This window comes from Pseudonaja textilis, chromosome 3 (assembly GCF_049901715.1).
Source record: "Pseudonaja textilis isolate UNSWEBS1 chromosome 3, rPseTex1.2, whole genome shotgun sequence".
Classification (NCBI taxonomy): Eukaryota; Metazoa; Chordata; class Lepidosauria; order Squamata; family Elapidae; genus Pseudonaja; species Pseudonaja textilis.
Window position 1 is genome coordinate 178889275 of NC_141992.1, and position 22628 is coordinate 178911902.

General features: G+C 37.3%; 1 protein-coding gene across 2 annotated transcripts in view; it reads left to right on the forward strand.

Annotated features, from left to right (window-relative positions):
- The window catches only part of ZFPM2 (zinc finger protein, FOG family member 2), a 345130-nt gene extending 325064 nt beyond the window's left edge, over window positions 1–20066 (forward strand). For both annotated transcript variants that reach the window (XM_026703556.2, XM_087931613.1), the window contains 3 exons: window positions 10902–11108; window positions 12791–13015; window positions 15267–20066. In XM_026703556.2, coding sequence (XP_026559341.1) covers window positions 10902–11108; window positions 12791–13015; window positions 15267–17740 — 2906 coding nt within the window. In that variant the 3' untranslated portion in view covers window positions 17741–20066. The remainder of the gene's footprint in view (window positions 1–10901; window positions 11109–12790; window positions 13016–15266) is intronic.
- Window positions 20067–22628: the final 2562 nt, after the last annotated feature.

A 22628-nucleotide genomic window follows, 5' to 3' on the forward strand; every position in this document is an offset into this window, starting at 1 on the left:
AACTTTGGCTAACACCTACATAATGGATTTTTGGCAACTTAGTAATAAGCATCAAGCTATAAATGATTGATTTTCTATTTTTTTTTCCTTTTAAGTACTATAAATTCAACTGAAATCCCTGGGAATAAACTGTAAAAAAAAAAAAAAAGTCCAGAAGTTGCACAGACATAAGCTTGTACAAGGTACTAAATTAGTACCTAGTAGTTTCTTCTTTCTATTAGCTGAATAGAATATTCATTCACTATAGTACTGAATTAGATTATGTTCCCTTTTTCTACCAGCAATATCTCTCAATATGCGAAGAGTGCCATCTGCAGGCAATCTGGTATTCTCTCAACAGCTAATTGATGAAACAGAGAAGAGAGAGAGAAGATATATTCAAACACGCATGTCTATATATACATGTATGTGCATATGTACATGTGTATATACATCATAGCATTTGTTTCTGAAGCTAATGAAATTGTTCAGAATTGTTAAATTCTAAAGATATTTACAAATTAATTACAGAGAGGGGAAATTAAAGAGTGTAGAAACAAACAATTGTTTTATATTGATCTGAATTTTGCAATATGGCATGAGTTAAATTCCTGTTAAAACAAAGCAAAACCTTACACAAAGAACAACATGTCAGAGAAAATGATGCTGTATTTCTAGAAGTAAAAGATCTTAACCTATACACGATTAAAAGGTGTAGCTATTCTAACAAGCTCTGTGGGTGTGATTGTGTGATTGTGAGAAAGGGAGAGAGAAGTATCAAATGGATATCTTTGAAACATTAATTTAAGGCGGAATCAACCCTTCCTAGCACCATCTGGCTGATTCTGCTGCACATGGGACAAACTGTATTTTTGGCAGGGCTTCTCTGTTGGAGAGCTATAGGCTGAAGAATTATTGATTAATTTGTGCTATCAATTAAACAAAAAAGGAGAAAAAATCCATTCCCATTCAATTGCTGCTTTTCAACAGTGGTTTTATTTTTATACGAATGGCAGTTGCATCCACATATTTTAATTCTTCTTTGAACAGTGTGGATCTCCATGATTAAAGCATTTCATTAGGTGATTTAAAGGGCAATATTGATAATACATGCATGGTCTGAAAATGCATAAAATTTCATTTCAGTTCCATCATGGTGAACGACTGCATTCCTACTCACCTCCCGCTCAACTAAGACAATATATTTGATCTGTATATTTATGCACAAAATTGACCTTCATTAGAAGTTCACTGTTGCCTCTAAGGAGACCTATGCCAGGGCTTTTCTGTTCAATTTCCACAGATAAATTATAAAAATGTAAAGTGTTCACATAATTTGAACACCCACTTTTCTCCAATACATACCGTTTATAACTTTTGCCAATATATTTCTATGCAATTTTTTTTTCTTGAGTAGGATATCTGTGTATGAAACCTTTTCTAATATCCCCATATTTGCATTCAATTTTTAAATCATGACTGCTTTGGGATTCAGAGTTTACGTACATGCAATTCAAAATGACAACTGTGTTCCTGTTTGCATTGTAGCTGTGCAAATGCCTGTGCAGTTGGGTCTCTTAAAATGTACAACAGTTGCCATTCTTCCGCATCTTCTTATTCCCAAGTACACCTAAACCTGGCTCATTTGTATACAACTAATACAACTATTGTGACAAGAGGTAGCTCCTAAACAGCTGCAGGAGAGTCCCTTGAAGCTCTGTTTGCATTAACAATAATGATGAGTGGATAGTCTCACAATTAAAAATAAGCATTTCCTTTCTTTTTAGGGGACACAAAATATCCATTCAAGCTGTGAAACCCTCGATCTCCGAAAGGGTTGCACGGATTGGAGTAGAGTAGGTTTGTTCAAATGGTTCCTGAGACTGTACAGTCTTCTATACTGTACTGTTTTAGTGTCACACAACTGAAGAATATGCATTGCTCAAAGAAATAAATATCAAAATGAATGAAAAGTAAAATCCCAATATTTGACTGTTCATGTTTGTCCTTCATGAAGCAAGCCACTGCCATTTAGTCACAAAGAATGAATACAATCTCAGTGCTAATATGATGAGCAGACTGTGATGATTGGTATTTTTTTTCTTCTTCTCTCCCTGCGTGTTGTATTTGTGTAATAATTTTAAACACCAAAGCAGAATGCTGTGGATAAAGAAAAAAATGTACAGTGTTTTCATAGATTATTCCTAACAAGCCAGAATTTGATATAGTTGCAAGAAATTTTTTTCTCTCCTGTCTGTTCAGGCTTGGTGATGAAGAATGCTATTTTAATAGGCAGATGGTAAAGACAATTACAGTTTGGGGCTCAGCTGGGAGTTACATCCGTTTATTGCAAATTATTAGTTGATAAATGCTTCTGTTTACAAGCAAAGTCTTAAGCAGCTTTATAATCAGTTTATCAGCTGTAGCCTGATTTTTGACAGCTTGCCTGAAGGGCTACGCAAACATACCTTCCTTGGCTGTTTAGAAATTATAGTGACCATGCAGGGATGCTGATAGGCAGCCTCTGTGCACCTGTAGATTGATTCAAGTGTGCTGTTAGTTGTAATAAAGGTTAATGGAGGAAAATCCTCAAGGTGCCACACACAAAGCAGCTTTTCTGATTCTGCTAAAGAGGAAGTGCCTGACTGAAACCAATGCATTTTTGCACCAATCAAATGTATCCTTACCAGAAAGGGCTAGTAGGATTGTGCATTTCCCAAAATGCTTCTCCCCCCACACCCATTAATATGCCTATGTAGATCCACGTTTGCTGTGGATTTGCTGCCTTCATTGAGATACAGACACATTAAAAGCATACACCACTTTCTTCTTGTGGCATTTTCCTGCAGTAATTTATTTTTTAAAAAATAGTATTTTCATTACTAAAAGGGATAAGGATGGGGGAAAAGGCTAAAAGCCCACAAATGCTCTGCTGCATCTATGTTAAAATAATCATGTGCTACAAGAAACAGTATATTGCTGGCAAAAATTTCTTAAATTCTGCATCATTCAACTGTATTTGAATTTTACCCTTAATTGCAGAAATTCAAAATATATAAACTCAGATTAAAAACAACAATGTTGAAAACATTGTTCCAGACTAGTTGTTAGATAAATAAGCTATCTCATCTGTCTTTCTTTGCAGAAATATCTGACTTTTACTATGCCCATGTCACCTAAATTTGGAGATTGTGAAAGGGTGTATTCCTTTAAAGTCAGTTATGTAAAAGCATTGTTTGCTATTTGTGCCAATATTAAATATTTGGCAATTGGACATCAGTCATATGAATTAAAAACAAAACAAGAAAACCTCTTCATCAAAATATTTAAAGGAAGTCTTAAAGGGCACAGAACTTCTAAGCATGCCCATTTGTTTATCCTCAGTGATAAATAAACAGAAACAACTCCATCATGGGGAACAAGAAAATGAAATTGATCACAATATTTTCCTTGTGCATTTCCCCCCTCATATAGTTCTCTGATCTAGTTTTTGTTCTTCTAGTGGATGTTTTACACAAATAAGTGGATTTCAGTGCTCATTTGGAAGACATACACTCGAATCCCTATAATTATGACCAAAAATTTAAAAAAATTCTGTCAATCAGATAAAAGAGGGTTGATCCATGGCAGGGGTCTCCAACCTTGGCAATTGGAAGACTTGTGAACTTCAACTCCCATTCTTCAAATCCTGTCTTAAAATTGCCAAGGTTGGAGACCCCTGATCCTTAATAAGACAATACCAGGTTCTCTAGCAACAGGCAGTTCCTGTTTTCATTCTTTTCTTCAAACAAACTTGAACAAAATATCGTGAGCATCTTTTCAGCACAATACCGAGTTGCCTGCAAATGAAGAGTTTATAAAATGGTAAAGATGTGACTTTGTTTAGTTTAGTTCTATGTGCCAAAAGTATTGTCAGAGACAGGGTTAGACAACACACATAAAAAACAGGTGGACTTCCCATCACACCATCACAGACATAGACAATTATTAAAATTCTCCTTAAAAAGGCCATGATCCAAGTAAGTGAGAAGCTGCCATATCTAAGTGCCTTATGTTCATTCTATGTATCCTTGCACAATATATTGTGCAAGCTGCTATTAAAAATTTGTACTGGCTTTGGAGGAAAGGCATTTGAGATACAGAGGAGTTCCTATCCAGGAAAAGTAAGAAAATTCTTGCCAAATAATGTGGCTTTTACAAATCTAAAACTGGTCTGGAATCTGAAGCGATCTCTTTCTCCTTTGCAAGCCAGTTACACCCCTGATCATATTAGCATACAAGAGCCCGTATTAACAATGAAACTGGGAAAAAGAGAACTTTTTATGTAGCAGCACAAGAAGTAAGGAATGGAGTGAATTGGACAGATCTATTTTGCAATCACACAGCTTGCTTTTTGTGGTCCATTCCTTGGCTACAAATTATGAGTTGAGTGAAATCATAAAAAATCTTCTGCCCATTAACATTGCAGTGCTAACTATTATAGATTATTCTTCAGAGACATGAGAGACAAATGATGCCATTTGGGACAGATTATGACTGTAGGAATTCGGCATTGCCTGTGCTTAAAAGTCTGCAAAGTTTATACAAGTGGGAACTCCAATTAAGATTAGAAGCTAGGTATCAATGGCAATATCCTTTGATCTGTAAACATGGAAAAATTACAAAATATCCCAATGCATCATGCCATTAATCCTAATATAAAGCTGCCAGCCCTTTCCATTAGTTTTGCATGAGGGTGAATATACATGAGCTGTTGCTAAAATCCGTTATGCAATGGCTTGTTCAGTACGTGGCCTGGAAAAGAAATAAATGCCGTACCAAATATTTTGGGAAAAGTTCTGTAAGTAAAAATATTGAGCTTTAACATCGGGGAAGGAAGAGGAAATAAACCCTAGTCGTAAAATGCTTCTGATTTATGACTGTGCATGGCTCAGATGCCTATCAGTTATTCTTACACTGTTTTATTCAAAAACTTGTATAAACCATGAGTTGCCATGTTGGAGAATACTGAAGAGGCATTAATCAACCCAAATAAACAAGTGCACAGATCTATCTAACCACTGTGAAGTAGTTAATAAATTTTTAAACAATTTTATTATAGAAAGAAGGTCTAAAAGAGTAGTGCTTAATTATCTGAACTCCTCCTGTTCTGGGCTCTCTTTTGATTGTATTAATGAAGCAGCTGGCCCATTGTTTCTCTTTAATTCCTCTATTGTTTTAAGAATATGTCAAAGCTCTTTATTCTTTTATCAGGTACTCTGCAGAAGGAACCACACAATACCTCATATTCCTACTGTATTTGCCTATGCACAAAGAAGTCTCCGACACATTTTTCAGAAAAGGGGCACACATAATTTATAAGTTCTATTCCTTGCGCTACTCTACTCTCAAGAATTTTCAACAATATTGGATGTGGATTTATTCACATGTCCGTCCCCCGCCCCCAATTAAGCATTGTGGCTACCTTATAGATATGTGCCCTATGTTCATGTTGATCCCTGAAAATCCAGGCGTGTGCTAAGAAGCGTTCTTACGGAGAAGGTACAATGATGGTATTTCCTATAATCAGACGAATGCCCAGCCTTTACCATAGGAAAGATCTGATGGCAGTGTTCTGAATTCCCTTTTTAAATGCTTAAAGTAAAAGGCCAGTGCAAACAAACATCTTCCCAGGGTTATTTTTAAATTTCCTTTTTTATGAAATAGAAACTATTCATTTGAATACCAGCAAAGCCGTCTGCTGCCAAGCGTCATTTTAAGCCTGCAGACTGGCACACGTTGTCATTGCAACGAGCTCCTCCGATACTCTCTGACCCTCCTTCAAAAAAACATATGTACCCAAGAAATGGACACTCTGCTGCTTCTGCTGTGACAGTCCAAGGCAGCACACACAAATGAGAAGCAAGGGGAGAAGGAAATCTGCATTCTTTGGTGGCCTGATAGGGTTGGAAAAGGTATCCAGACAAAAATGGAAGAACAGAGGCTCCATGAAAGTGTCTAGAAGTTTAACGAACCTTGGATTGCTGTGCAAAACCAGGTGAAACGTTCCTTGATAGAACCGTTAAATGCTGCTGCCTTCCTGAAATCTGTACCTGAAATCTGAGGAAAATGCACCTGCCTTGCATTTCTCCATGCTCTTTGTCTTGGGAGGAAAGTTAAACCATTTTTAACATTTTCTCCCTGCTGAGGCAGTGCAGTTAAATGTGTGAGAGAGGCACTAATCGGAAAGCCATATGGCACCCCTGATTTTGAAGCACAGTTCCCCAACTCAAATCGGCAGGGACTCGTCTTCTAAAACCAGGAGGAGCATCCTGTCCTTCTATTTTATATTGCTCTTAAAGCAAATCAGTCATCCGAGAACTGCAAAGGACAGTGAATGACTCACTCAGTTGTCTGAAGGTCTTCATTTTGATAGAACAAAGCAGGGGGGGCATGTAACCACAATGATATCCTGGATGATTTTCCATCCAGTACATCTGCCACTTGTGTTGGGACCAGATTTTTTTTCCCCTGCTGCATCTTCAATATCCATTGAATTTCCAGAATTCAGTATCTTGAATTTCAGCTTCCTTGAAAACAAGTAGCGGGGGGGAGGTTACTCTGTCTGCATAATTATACTCCATCCAGCATACAGCTTCTGAGTTGGACAGCTTATGTGGAAATGATCCAGTTACAGCATCTGAAATGCTATGTGGTCACCACATCGAGAACACCATGCCAACTGAGCACCAGCATGGCCAGCTGTTTGCATGTCATAGTTGGTCACACAGTTGTATCATTTTCAAGTATGCCTCATCACAAAGACTGGAAGTGCTACGGCTTTGTGTAGAGCCGCCTCACCTCATGTACTTGCCATCTGGCATCATGCCCACTGTTGCCGCTCAAACAGCAGCCATGCCACAGTACGAATTAGACTGTCATTTTGTAATGTGGTGTGGATCAGGCATGCTTATAATCTCTGAGTAAGCATTGTTGTTTACTGTGTGTCTGTTTACACACATGCAAAGGCACACATAAATATGCTGAGCTAGGTTCTCTACTCGAGATGCTGTTCCTTACTTTAGAACTGTCTTTAGCTTGTATTATGTTGTGTTATATTTATCACTCAGAGAGATAAATTAGAAATCATTATGCAAACAGAAGGCATCTTACAAGGATTTTTTTGGGGGGGGAGAAGTGGGGGAGAGCAATTGAAATGTGTTGTTGTGTTTTTATTAGCGTGGATTTTGCCATTGTTAAGAGCCATGAATTTTCGAATAGCATGCCTGAAGTTCTGTGTCTTTATAGCAGATACAATTTCTTACTCTATAGGTATGGTCATACAAAATAATTGAGACTTTGTCAGTGCTGTAGCCTAGCAACAGATAATACTGTTCGGCTACCGAATAGTTCCGGTTTGACAAGTAGGGAGTGTTTTTTTGTGTGTTTATCATGTTTGCTAATGATAGGATCCTTTCCAAAGGACGTGTCTTAATCTTAATTAGAGTTTATCGGCAGAGGCCCGGATGACATTCTGCAGGCACTGATTTCATAAATAATAAAAAGAGCACATGAAATTTTTTTTGGCAGGACTGGGATATTTGAGGCAACTGATTATTGTAATAGAAGCATAGATTTTCCAAAATGTGATCAACTCCAAACTATGACTTTGCTCTCAAAAATGTGTTGACAAAATTCACAACGGTTTTGACCGCAATTATGAGGGTCAGTTGTAGACTTCCTGTTAGGAAACAGAGCTGTTTCCACAGGCCAGGATGATAAAGGTTACAAAGAACAGAGATCGGAGCATATTTTTGTGCAGAAATGATATTTGAGTGACCTAAAATGCAAAAAAAGAGGAAAGAATACCTCAAAATAGCCTTTTCTTTTGGTAAAAACTGAATGTATCTATTATTGTTCAAATGAGGATAGCTAAGTATCCTTTCTAAAGAAAGAAGAAGAAACAGTTCCATCTCCCAATTCATTTACCTGTTGCTTTCTCACCTGCAACTCCTGCTTGCTATAGAAAACAAGAATTTATTTTTCCCTCAGGAGAAACAAATACCTGAATAATGGCACCATTAAGATGTGGATCAAAGTAAGCATTTCCTCCTTCATGGTTTTAGACCAGCACCGCACAGGGTTTTTTGGTCTTTTTTCAGGCTAAGGGTCACTCGTGATCATTGAATGGGATGTAAGAAGAACAGACTGTACTTGAATAAGCCTTCTTTTCTACTTCGCACAATATTAGAAGTTGGAGTATGCAGGGCTCGGTGGCATATGCAGGGCCAAAGTCTACAATTGGGCACCCATGCTTGCATCATTTTAAAGGCACTGCTGATGTGGTCTCTTCATTGGCCACACTAATCTATGATTTATTTCACAAATAGTAGTTGGGCTCATAAAGAATCAGGGAAGTATAGAATCATTGAACTGAAGGTCTTCTAATCCAACCCCCTGCCCAAGGCAGAAATCCTTATGTCATCCCAGACAAATGGTTGTCCAACCTTTTCTTGAAAACCTCCAGCAATTGGAGCACCCACAACTCCAAGAGGCAAGCTGTTCCACTGATTCATTGTTCTTACAATCAGGAAATTCCTCCTTAGTTCCAGGTTGGATACCCTTCTGATAAGCTTCCATCCATTGCTTCTTGTCCTGCTGTCAGGTGCTGTGGAGAATAAATCCACCTCCTCTTCCTTCTGACAACCCTTCAAGTATTGGAAGACTTATCATGTCTCCCCTAAGCCTTATCTTAATTTGGGTCAGGGATGGGAGTCTATCAGTTCGGTTTGGGTGAACCCCCAGCTCCAAAGATCAGCTGGCAGTGAACTGGTTCGCTGCAACGAATATGTGGGCCCACCCATCCACCCCTGTTCTTTCCTGTGCTTTATTTCCCTTTTTAAGACCACAGCTGATTTGCGTGGCAGAGCATTCACCAGGCAAGGGAAAATCCCTGTCCATAATGTACAAAATGTTAGCTTGGTAGAAAGTTGAGTTGATAGAAGTTCGTATTTCTTATAGGTCTGGACATGATAAGGAAGAAACTATAAGAGCAGGAAAGAAGAAAATTCAGATGTACTGGTAGTTGGGGTATTTGTGGACTGAAGATGCTCATTTCTTGCTAGGGTCAAGGATATTTCATTAAATAACTGCTTACCTACATTTATCACAGAGGTGCAGAGATTTGCAGTCTTTTAATAATTACTGTACATTTGATTTACTTGCATATGAAGTGAAAATGGCAAAACCAAATGCATTATCTAGCAAAAAAAAGTGAATGCAAAGAAACTTTTCTTCTTTGGATTATTGCCTCCTTTTCTTGGAACTCAGCCCCAAGTTTTCCTTCTCAAACACATCGAAAGTAATATCGCTTTGTTTGCTCATCTTTGAAAGCTAATAGGACTGGATTAATTAATTGTGCAGGATTCCACTAAAACAATGTCCTAATTCTTCTATTTTGCTGTTGTATATCACATGCCCTGTTCTTATCTCCTCCACCAGATTTTTGCAACAAGTTGTTTTAAAACTGTAATCTCTTTGAGGAAAGGAAGGGGGAAAAATGAAGTGCAGTTGAAAAGACAGTTATGCTGAAAGATAAACAGAGCAATATTACTTATCAAATTTTTTATTCACTAGTGTGGATTTTATTTTATTTTCCCAATTAATACACTTGCTTGTATACAGAACACACACACATTCCTGAAAAGGGTCAGGGAAAACCTTTTAAAGCATAAACTATGCAACATTATTGTAGCCTTAACTGTTCTGGATAAATATCTAGGCCTGAAACTAAAGATAACATCGTATAAGTGCCTAACCTGTCTAAACATATTCAATAAATGAGCATTCATTGTCATGTTCAAATACATTAGTTCATTACTTCTTACATAGTTAATTTTCTTTTCAATGCATAACATGTGACATTTACAACCCACGCTTTGGTATAGTTCACTGTTGGAAGAAAATGTGTTTTTTTAATTTGAATAACTCTTTATGAAACAAATCTCAGCATACCCCTAAAGGATGTTGGATTGGCATAGCTGTAGATGTGAGGATGTATTTCATCATGTGAAAAGGTTCTTTTCCCCTCCGGGAGAAAAATAGCCCATGGACCAGAAAAGTGTAAAAAGATTGTATGAAGAACAACATATTGTGCATTGTTATTTCTGTCCTCATTAATACCCCATTGGAATGAATATACACATATTCAATTATTTCTTTATTTTGAGTGCTTTTTATAACCCATTCTTATTTTGACTCTAATTGATATCCTTTCCTGTTATCCTCCTAAAACATCTCATTGCAACTCATGTCTTTTAATATATTTAAATTTACAGATAGGTAGGGAAATATTTTAATTATTGTTTTTGTCCTGTTTCGGCTTCAAATGTTATATAAATATTAAATACCCTTTAAATGAATATATTTAGAAACCTCATTTGAAAAAACAGAAAGTGTACAACAAACAACAAAACTATTAGCTAACTATACATAAGGAAACGACACCAATCTGCACCCAACCAATGTCCATTTTTCATAAGAAAAAAAAGGTGCATTTGAAGAATATATGGATCATACAGATTTTTTAAAAAACAAATATGAGTAATGTGAAGCTTTGTTTTTGAAGCTTCCATCTATATTTTCATCAAAGCATAACTCAGTTCTTCCATAAGGACAGAAGGAATATTATAGGCCATTTTTCTACTGGTGATTTACAGCACAGCATTATCAGCTCACTGCTGAAGTGCAATAAAGTCTATCACAATATTATCATTATTCTGGTACAATGATATCTGGGAGATTCTAGAAGATGCTGTTAGTTGCTTATGGGGTGGGGGGGAGAATTATCATAAAGACAGAGGATTCGTCATATAAAGGGTCCAGCATTGGTGGTGACATGTACAAAATATGACCTGTTTCTGTTTTTGTGTGCTTGTATGCAGGAGGCCAGCTGTGGTGCACAACAACAAAAGTTATTGTGGAGGGAGAAGAGCTAATTGCCTTTGTTGTGGATTTTGACTCAAGGCTGCAAGCTGCCAGTCAGATGACCCTCACTGATGGGATGTATCCTGCTCGACTGTTGGATTCAATACAACTGCTCCCTCAACAAGCTGCGATGGCATCCATTTTGCCAACAGCTATTGTAAACAGTGAGTGCTGTACTGCAGTTCATTTTAAAAAATAATGTTAATAAAACTAAGGCTGATGTACTCATGATCCCATTATTTTCAAGTCAGTGGGGAGGTGGAAGGGAGATCACAGACTAGTTTCTAAACTGCTGGTGAGAGTTTATTTGGAAATAAACCAGTGTGTGATTATAGAAATCTAGATGCCTTTTTCCTTGAGATTTTGTTTGTTTCAATTTAATGACTCTTCAGGAATATTTTAGCGTCTCACAAATGAAATGATATGATTCCAGAACTCTGATATAGGTGTGAATGCTGGTTCATGCATTTTCTGAGCAGTACCTGAGAATGAACACGGCATGATTTTATAAATAATAATAATAATAATAATAATAATAATAATGATGATGATGATAATAATGTTAATAATAATAATAATAAATGCTTGGGAACTGTTCGACTAGTGATTTGTGATATGAAACCCTGCACAGTTATCTCATTTGCTGTGTACACCATTGTTTTGTTGTTGTTGTTGTTATTATTATTATTATTATTTTAACAAAATTTGGACAACCGAAGAAAATTGAGAACATGTAACAGTGATACCCATTGTCATTGGGGCACTTGGTACCATGTCTAAGAATTTTATAAAATACATCAAGAAATTGCACCTTCCTGCAATAACACCAGCAGAACTGCACAAAACTGCACTACTCGGAACAACGTACATCTTAAGAAGGTACTTGGTTGATACCTAAGACGCTGGCAGCAACCGGTATCAACCATTAACACCAGTCAATGGTATTTGTGATACATTTTTGAATGTTGAGTTGACTGAGTTTCATGTTTAAATAGCAAAGTATATAATAATCCATCAATAATCCAATAATCAATCTATCAAGAAATTGCAGCTTCCTTCAATGACACCAGTGGAACTGCAAAAAATGATGCATTTTTGAATGTATATAGGTGTCTATAAAAGTCAAAAGCAAATTGAATTGGCTACAAAATTCTTCCTACACTATACATGGCTAAGATTCTATCCTCTCTTTTCCCCTCCCCTCCCCTCCATGTTACTTCTTGGTTGTGAAGGTTCACATCCATTTGAAAAACCATGAGGTTTTTTTTTTTTTTTAAAAAAAGCCACTTCTTCAATTTAATTGGACTCGTTGCAGCAGTTGAGCAAACATTTTAGCTGCATAGGGACCATTCCTACCCTAGTCCATAATAGGATATAATTCTGTTAAAAGAGAAAACCAAGAATGCATGTTTCAACTCTGCTTCTTCATTTTCACTATTTTACACTGATAGAAGGTTGCAAGCGAAATGCAACTATATTCAACTGAAATAGCTATAGTAATTTGTACAATCTATTACCTGTATTTTAATTTTCTTGCACTGTGTAGGTTTAATCCCTAAATTTAACCACTGGAAAGAGTATGCTGACATTAAGACTGAACTTGTACAATAGACAGCAGATACTATACTTCATTTAAAACAAAGAAACAAGCAAAACATATCTAACATCTAGTTTATCAATTGTATTTTGCAATCTTGAAATAAAATGAATATTTTTAAAATAACAACAGAGTTCAAAATTGTTCTATGAAGTTTGCCATAAGCTATGGCTTATTTGCACCTTTTATTTATTTCTTATCTGTATCAATTTGCCTATTATCTACCTATACTCTATCTATTTTCTACAGAAGATATATTCCCTTGCAAATCTTGTGGCATCTGGTATCGAAGTGAAAGAAACCTGCAAGCTCATCTCATGTACTACTGCAGCGGGAGGCAAAGAGAAGGTGCTCAGCTATCAGAGGAGAATGAGGAAAGCATTCAACAGATATCTAGCTTCTGCCCCTTTCCACAGTGCACCAAAAGTTTTTCCAATGCAAGAGCTCTGGAAAATCATCTAAATTCCCACAGTGGTAAGTGAGAGAGGTGCTCTACTGGAATCATGACACAGTTTAGTCTTAAAGAGAAAAAAAAAGGTGAACCAGACCAATTAACTTGATGAATTATATTTTACATTGAAGTACAGTGGAACCTCAGGTCACGACCGTAATCCATTCCAGGATTTTGGTCATGACCAGAAGCACGACCATCTGCGCATGCATAGACAAAATTGGTGCTGAAGTGGGACATTGCCATGGCAGGGAAAATCGCCACAGCTGTGTCTGATCGCCACCCAAAGAGGTGTTCTCAACCAGAAACAAAATGTTTCCAAAAATTCTGGTCATCACCCGATTTGGTTGCGAACAGAAGCATTCACAACCCAAGGTTCCACTGTCTGTCCTTTAATGCCTATTGAGATGGCAACATCTAGCTGTCTTGAACTAATCTTCAAATCTTTAACAGAGTTGAGTGGTGTCTGGTTGGATGGGGGTAAAAATGTAAATATGCCAGCCGTGCCTTAGCTAAAAGGGGCAAAGCTTCAATTACACAATTATTCCTACATTATTAACAATCAAGAAAGAACCTCTACCCCAGTCAAGGCTGGTAGGTCAAGCTACCATATATAAAAACAGACAGAAAGCTTCATTTCCCCACACAGTGATCTTGTTACCTAGTCCAGTAAGAAAACATCTGCAAGGAGAAAAGCAACTGGAAGGGACACCACAAACCTAATAGTTACTACCTGGATAGAAAATTTCAGCGCAGTAGACCAGACAGCAAAGTCAGAAAGTATCCCAGAAACAAACCATTGCAAACTAAGGGCAGGACAAGAAGCAATGGGTGGAAACAAATCAAGGACAGAAGCAACTTAGAACTAAGGAGCAATTTCCTGACAGTTAGAACAATTAATCAGTGGAACAATTTGCCTCCAGAAGTTGTGGATGCTCCAACCCTGGAAGTTTTTAAAAAGATGTTGGATAACCATTTGTCTGAAGTGGTGTAGGGTTTCCTGCCTAGGCAGGGGTTGGACTAGAAGACCTCTAATGTCCCTTCCAACTCTGTTATTCTATTCAAACTATTTGTATATGATTACCAAGAAAATGTGTCAGTGAAAGAAGGAGTTTGAAAGAGACTGTGTCTTTTCTTTCATTGTACATACTCACTCTTTCCACATTTGTTGTTATAACAGCAACATTTAATGAAAGGCTATCCTTTATTTAAAGTAAATGGAAAATGTTATGGATAAAATAGCTCATAGGCAGTTTAATAGATGAGATGAATGCCAGCAGCTAAATGGTAGTTCTGGAAGTGGCCTGCTCAAAGAAAAGCAGTTTGCATAATATATTATGACTGCTTATATATAGTTATTGGAGATAATCTTGAATTTGATGATTTTTTTCTGATAAGTATTGTGGTCACTAAAACTGGGCTATTTGCAATACCTAGAGTAACGTATCTATTTATTTATTTTACTGGTCACGGTATATTGAAGTGCAAAATTTTGGTTATTTCTATGTATCCAGTTAGGACAAAGCCTTTCCTGCTTAGCTTTCAGTTGACAACCTTTCATCCTGCAGTGAATGATGGGTCCATTAGGTCTCTCTGGAATCTGGTGGATTCTAAGTGATTTTCAGATCCTTAGGTAGCTGTATATTGCCATGACTGGATTTACTCTGCAACCGCAATTACTGTAGGATGCAGATTTGAAAGTGATGATGACTCATTGATATGATCATTTTCAAATGCCATATCTAAGAAAATAAAGGTTACTTTTGATGTAGCAAGGCTCTGAGGGTGATGAAAGAGCTATTGAGATCTTAGTACATTTATTTAGCAAATTCCTAACAATTTTTATTGTTTTTTATAGGACCATATCCAAATTTTATAAGTAGTCTTCCTTTGCTGTCGTCCTTACTTTGCTTCCCACTTGTTTATTCTTCAAGTATGGTCTTCAACAGGACTCTCCAAACTTGACAACGTTAAGACTTGTGGACTTCAACTCCGAGCATGGAAGTTGAGGAATTCTGAGAGTTGAAGTCCACAAGTCTTAACGTTGCCAACTTTGGAGAGCCCTGGTCTCGAAGATAGAATTATGGGAGAACTATGAAGCTTCTAACCTTGGAACATTTCAATTCTTTTAAGGCACAATGGGTGCCTTGTCAGCTAGAGTGTTGTACTATTCTATGATCTCTTGATTTATGTTCTTTAAGTACAATGTAATGGAATATTTCACTTCGCTTTATATTATGTCATATTATTCTTTACTTCTTATTCCTTTTGTAGGAGTAAAAATGGAAGAGTTTCTTCCCTCTGGCTCTAGCCTGAAATGTACTGTTTGTAACTATACCGCAGACTCGGTGATTAACTTCCATCAACACCTATTCTCCCATCTCACTCAAGCTGCCTTCCGATGCACACATTGCCATTTTGGCTTCCAGACTCAGAGGGAATTGCTACAGCACCAAGATCTCCACATTTCTGGCAACAAACTGCAGAGAGAAAGCGATGCTGAGCACTCTCCCAATGCCAGTGAAGAGACTTTGCAGGCCCCTGATAGTTCCCAAAGCCAAAAGGCAGTGCAGACAAAGGATGTGAGTTCTGACACTGAGCTTGATAAATGTGAGAAGAAGACTCCTCTTTTCCTTCCAAATCAGAGGCCAGAAACACAGACCACTCCACATAAGCAGAGCTTCTCATACACCAAAATAAAATCTGAGCCATCTAGCCCAAGGCTTGCCTCCTCTCCAGTCCAACCTAATCTCGGTCCTTCATTCCCCATGGGTCCTTTTCTTTCTCAGTTTGCTTTCCCCCAGGATATCACGGTGGTCCCACAGGCTTCTGAGATCTTAGCCAAGATGTCTGAGTTGGTTCATCGAAGGCTGAGGCATGGAAGTAATAGTTATCCCCCGGTCATTTACAGTCCACTGATGCCAAAAGGAGCTACCTGTTTTGAGTGTAACATCACATTCAACAATCTAGATAACTATTTAGTTCACAAGAAGCACTACTGCAACAGTCGATGGCAACAAATGGCAAAGTCACCAGATTTTGGCAGCATGTCAGAAAAAATGCCGGAGGCTGTGAGTCCTGGCAATGGGCAAAATGCAATCAACATTTTGAGTGCAACGGCTCACACTTCAGATCCCGAGAATCAACTTCTTCAGGCATCTTGTATCAATGCTTCTACTGTCCTCGATATCATTGGGCCAAACAGTAAGGGTCACGAGAAAGACTTTTCATCACAAGTGAAGAAGCTGTCAAATACTGCCAACAGTGATGATAAAATGAATGGGAAGCCTTCAGATAGCAAGAACTCAACTTCTACATCTTTAATAGAAGGAGAAAGTGATCCCAACAAAACTACATGTGAAGCCTGCAATATTACTTTCAGTAGGCATGAAACATACATGGTCCACAAGCAGTATTACTGTGCCACTCGCCATGATCCCCCACTTAAAAGATCAGCTTCAAATAAAGTGCCCGCCATGCAGAGAACAATGCGTACGCGCAAACGAAGGAAGATGTATGAGATGTGTCTACCAGAGCAAGAGCAAAGGCCACAACTGGTCCAGCAACGCTTCCTTGAAGTCACTAATCTTGTCAACCCTTGCACATCTTCTCAAGAAGCAACAGATAGCCTTGGAGAGTGCTACCACCCACGCTGTGATATCTTTCCAGGAATAGTTTCCAAACACTTAGAAACATCACTGTCCATTCATAAATGCACCTCAACCTCAAAATGTGACACCCAACATTCCACAATTTCCTGCTTGGAAATGGACGTCCCTATTGATCTCAGCAAAAAATGTTTGCCCCAGTCTGACAGGACATCCACTTCCCCCAAAAGGCTGCTGGACTATCATGAATGCACCGTATGCAAGATCAGTTTTAACAAGGTAGAAAATTACTTGGCGCATAAGCAGAATTTTTGTCCCGTCACTGTGCACCAACAGAATGAAATGGGACATCTTGATAGCAAAGTGTTTCAAAATCCAGAAAATGAACGGAACAGTCCTGAGGTCAGTTATGACCGAACCATCATCAAATGTGAGAAAAATGGAAACTCAAAACAGGCTTCTCCCAATGGAAACTTGTTTTCTACGCACTTAGCAACCCTTCAAGGACTTAAGGTCTTTAATGAAGCCACGCAACTTATAGCTACAAAAGAGGAAAACAAACATTTTCTTCCTCAATGCCTTTACCCAGGAGCAATAAAGAAAGCTAAAGGAGCAGACCAGCTTTCTCCATACTATGGAATAAAGCCAACTGATTATATTTCTAGTTCTTTTGCTGTTCACCACAACGATGTAGATCAAAGTACAGTTGCAGAAGGTGATACGGTGAAGGGCCAGACACCATCCAATGGGTGCCCTGTACAGAAAAAAGAATCTTTGCCCCTCTTGCCAAAAAACAGAGGGATGGTTATCATTAATGGGGGACTAAAACAGGAGGAGAGGCCTGCAGGAAACCCACAGCAAGAGAACATTTCCCAGACTCCCCAACAACATGAAGATGGACACAAATCACCATCTTGGGCCTCAGATAATAATTTAGCTGCCAATGAAAATGTCTCGCCAACCATTCCAGCAGCAGAAGAACAATTATCTAGTATAGCAAAAGGAGTAAACGGTTCTACTCAGGCCCCTACCAGTGGAAAATACTGCCGGCTGTGCGATATCCAGTTCAACAACCTATCAAACTTTATAACTCATAAGAAGTTTTATTGCTCATCCCATGCAGCAGAACATGTCAAATGAAAATGGCTGGCCCCCTGTTTGGTATCTGTGTTTAGTATACAGTATTGTTCCATGCAAGTCTGAAAGAGAGCTGTTTGTATGACTTCTGGACAATCAGGAGTTAGTTCATTACTGCTGAGTTGAAGACTTAAAAGATGTACTTTCATTACAGTTCATTAGTAAAGTGTATTCTTGGTGCCATTTTCAAAACTATTTATTTATTTTACCAGCAGTGTTCATAGCTGTAGTTATTTTTAATTTAAAGGAAAAAAAACTTTATATTAAAGTCATTTGTAATGTTATTGTATAATTGTGTAGCACATATGGTTTGCACTGTATAGTAGATTTTAAAGAAAATAGTCACAAACTCTACAAAAAAGGCATTTTAGAAATTTAGCTTCAAAAGCACCTGTGTATCCTATTTTTCCTTATATGCTATTGCAGATATGTGTAGATGCTAAAATATAATTTGCAAAAGGTTTCAATTATGCTGTAAAGTTCGCCTTAAAATTTCAATTTTTTAAAGAATTTGGCTCAGTTTGCACTTTATATTTTAGCAGATACAGTACCTTAGTCACTAGGCTTTGCATTTGTATGTAGCAGTATGCTTGTCTACTTTCTTACCCGAAATGTCTGTTAAAATGAAGATGGCATTTTTTTTCCTTGTATAGTCCTTGTATTTTCTTTCACTGATGCATCTCTGTCTCAATTTTTAAACATTTGCTGTTAAATGCAATACTTTATAAAGAATGAACAAAATTACTGGAAGCAGTATTGTAAGTAATGAGGTCATATCTATCCATTTTATCTTTTGAAAGGTACAGTCAAAAGGAATTTCTTAGCTCAATGCTGCAAGTATGAATCTAATTCATTTATAAGATATATTTAAATATAACAGTAGCAATACTGCAACTGGTGATCACAGAGATAATGTTCTACTTCTGATAGAAATAATTTCTCAACAAATGTTGTTACTATGCATGTATATGGATGGAATAAAATTCCAGATCATCAGACTGGTCAGGCAGTAATTTATTCATTAAAAAAAAAACCTTATCAAGCTCAATAAAGTAAGTGGCTGGTTGTGGGCTAATCTAATATTGTATGCTCTTCAGTTAATATAGCTGTCCTAAAAATGCCATGCAAGAATGGGAACCCACAGTCTGGAGTTGTTGGAGCAAGGAGGAACTGGGATGAGTCATGGCCCATCACTTGTTCCTCCCATTCCTCAATGGAGAATTGCTATATTTTATTGATTTTACTTCCAGTGACAGCTCTGCTTCTAGAAGACCACTCTACACTTTTGCATTGACCTTCCTAGCATATCACTATAAACCCGTACAATAGGTATGTTTTATTGACTAGCTAAAATAAAATCCATACAAAGCTAAGCACAATTTAGGACCACTAATCAAGCCCAAGTACATAATATGACATCCAGATCTCAGTTTAAACTCACTCGAGGGATGATAGAGAAAGATAGGATAATCTGGTTGAGATTCGTCCCATCATAACTGGTCCTTAATGTGCTTATGGATGGAGAGTAAGAGAAGGGTCAGCCATTCTTTTGAAGTCCTGAACCAAAGTCCAACTTTTGAGGGGGGCGCCTTCTTGTACTGAACGCTACCATACCATTTGGTGGATGCCCTCTTTGGTGCCTGCCCTCTGTAATGTATCTATTTACTTTAGATTGCATCCTCGATTATAAAGAATTAAGAAATTGGTATATTGCCATTTAAATCACCCAATGCAGCATCACCTTTATTTTCAAGAATGTCTCTTGGATCTTCATTCTTAGTTGAATGCTTTGTTTGAAAATATGGCACTTGCCTTGGAAAAAGAAACAAGTTATCGAGCATCTTTCTTAGATTATATAGCAAAATGTTTCATAGACTAGATGAAGCCCAGAGTAAGTCTCTAAAAAACTCACTTAAGTCCTTAAAACTTATTGTAAATAAGTAAGCATATAACATGTCCCTGAAAAAAGTGTTATTATTTCTATCAAGGTGAGACTTCATGTCTTTGACAGGGTTGAAGGAAGGTTATTTTGTTCTAGAGAATAGCAGTTTGCATTCTGGTCAATGTTCAGTGCTTCCCACATCAGCTATAAGCATGTCCCTCTGCTGGCACACATCAAGAAGTTCACAACAAGCAATCCTTCAATTCAGTTGTGATTGTTATAAACTATCAAGTGTACATCATATGAGAGTGAGTTTTCCTTCCCACAGAGAAAAAACACCCTGATATCAGATCTGTCCATAACCAAAACCAAAAGAGTTGAAAATTGGACCTGCCCACTGAATCACTTGAGCAATTAAAAAAATAAAGATACAAAAACTGAGTTCCAACATCAATAAAAACTTTGTTAAACAATTGATGAAATGGTGTCTTAACTTTCCTTCAATAATTGTCACCAATCAGAAATTCTTGGGTTCTTATTTACAGTACCTGTTTAATTGGTTCCATTCCAGCATGCTATGAAGAAGATTAATACACTAGCTAATTTCAATGTCATTATTGTTTTGAAGTTTACAGTATATGAAATGCAGGAAAGTCATATCAATAAGAACATAGTTCTAGGACAGAAACTAAACTTTGGAATTCTATATTATCCCTACTCAGTTCTCAGGTGCTCATTGCTACTGATTACAACTCTATTGTTGTAGCAGTTATGGATCAGTTGTTTGAATGATCACTCCTTGAGTCCAAATATTGGGAGGAGTAGAAAAGGAAATAATTTCTCAGGACCAGAAGAGTTCAATCCACATTAAAACCACAAACCTAATATATGGAAACACCCTGGATTCAAACACATGTAAAGGAACTATGAGATTTGCTGGAAGCAATCAGAAAGAATTAAAATATCAGATGGCTTGGTAAGAGTAATTTCTGGAACTCTTCACAAACATGGCTGTGACTCAAGAGAATTCTAAAAGTTTGTTCCGACTGAGTGAATTAGCCTCACACTATATCAGGATTTTAAGAACAGTGAAATTAGATCCTCTTTTAGAACAGAACAAATTTTAAAAACATTCATGTTGCGAGATTTTGCACTGTTATATGCAACCTGCCTTCTCTTTTAAACACTCAGTTTTCAAGGTTCCTGATATTATATACATGGTACAGCTATATTTTTATAGAAGAAATAAATATAAATCTTGTCAAGGGTTACATTTAAAGTTTCCTTGATAGAATTAAGGAGTGCAGAGATATGTGAGAAAGTGAAAACCAAACAGCTTAGACCGAGTCTGGGCAGCATACAGCAGTTAAAAACAATTCAGAAACAGAGTACAATATAAAAATCACAGAATACAACCTGCAGCCCAATTATTGAAAGTCTCCATCCCAGGCACATTTGTATATATTATTTCTCAAAGCTAAAAAGTCTCAAATCCTCTAGCTGCAAACAAAGTATAAGTGTTCTATGGATGGAGTGTATAGCCGTGTAAACATGGAGAAGAAACTTGTCATCAAATCTGAAGTAATATTTGGTTTACGAAGACCAAAAGTAAAGCAGGCACCTTCTTTAAAGACTAGGAATCTGGTAATTAGAAACAGATAAAATAGGAAAACTTTCAGAAGAAAGCTGTCAGAAATCCACTGTTGGGTATGTTTGTGGAGCTTAGTCCACCCCAAAGTTAACGTATTTTCAAAGTTGAGATTCCACCAGGGTTCTAAAAGTTAATTTAACTTTCAGAAACTCTCCATTGCCCCTACTTCCCAGACGGGAAGAGAATCCGCATAATCCTGCAGACAACAGGGTAAAGAAATATGCAAGATTTAATAAACAGTTATGCAGAGGGAAGGATTAGGCTTAGTGAAAGAAGAGCAGTCAAGAATGCAGCAATTCGGAGAGGAAACATGAAAGAAGCTTCAATCAAAGATGGCAATCGGCTGTAGCTTTAAGCAAACTGAGGCAGGTCCTCTAGCAGCTATTCTGGCAGGCTCTCAATCCCTAGACAAGACAGCACAAAATAAATATGTACAGTAGGCACATAATACATACATAGCCTGTTCCTGTCCATAGCACAAACATTTTTTCAAGATATTACTGTCTCAAATATATTGACTCCATGGGTTGAAGAGCTAAAAATAAAACATCTTTTTTTCCTTTTTGTGAGAAAATCATTTACCTTCTTCAACTACTATCTTAAGTTCTAGCTATCTCTGATGCTACAGAGAACAGCACAACAGTTTTGGGAGAAAATAATGGTTTGTTTTGCCCCTTGGCACCTACATGAGTTGTTTCCATCGGCTTAAAATTTATTATGAAATATCCCTCAAATACATAGCTTTTGTTTTGTTTTGACTAGTAATATTCTTTTTTCTCATGGCTTTCTAAGGATGAGCCTCAGTGGCACAGTGGTTAGAATGCAATACTGCAAACTACTTCTGACAACCAGCTGCCTGCAATTTGGCAGATTGAATCTCACCAGGCTGAAGGTTGACTCAGCTTTCTATCCTTCTGAGGTAGGTAAAATGTGGACCCACATTGTTGGGGGCAATATGCTGACTCTGTAAACCACTTAGAGAGAGCTGTAAAGCACTATAAAGTGGTATATAAGTCTAAGTGCTATTGCTATGATCCAATTAGATCTTTAACAATTGTCCAGGGATAAATACAAACATTTGTAAGTGGGTAGATTTTATCTAATTTTTCTTTGCAGCTATTGACTTCTCTTTTTTTCAAGTGGTGCATGGAAATGTTTAATAGCAAGATGATATTCCCAAATTATGGATGTGGAGCTTTTAAAGGAGAAGAATAAAGAGAAACAGGAGCCTTTGTATACTATATCCTATAAAAATGGTTGTTAGTTATTATATTCAGGCCTCATGTTTTAAAATATTTGGTTTGTTCCCCTTTGAGGTAAAGAGGAAGCTGTATATCAGAAACATTTTTCAACATGCA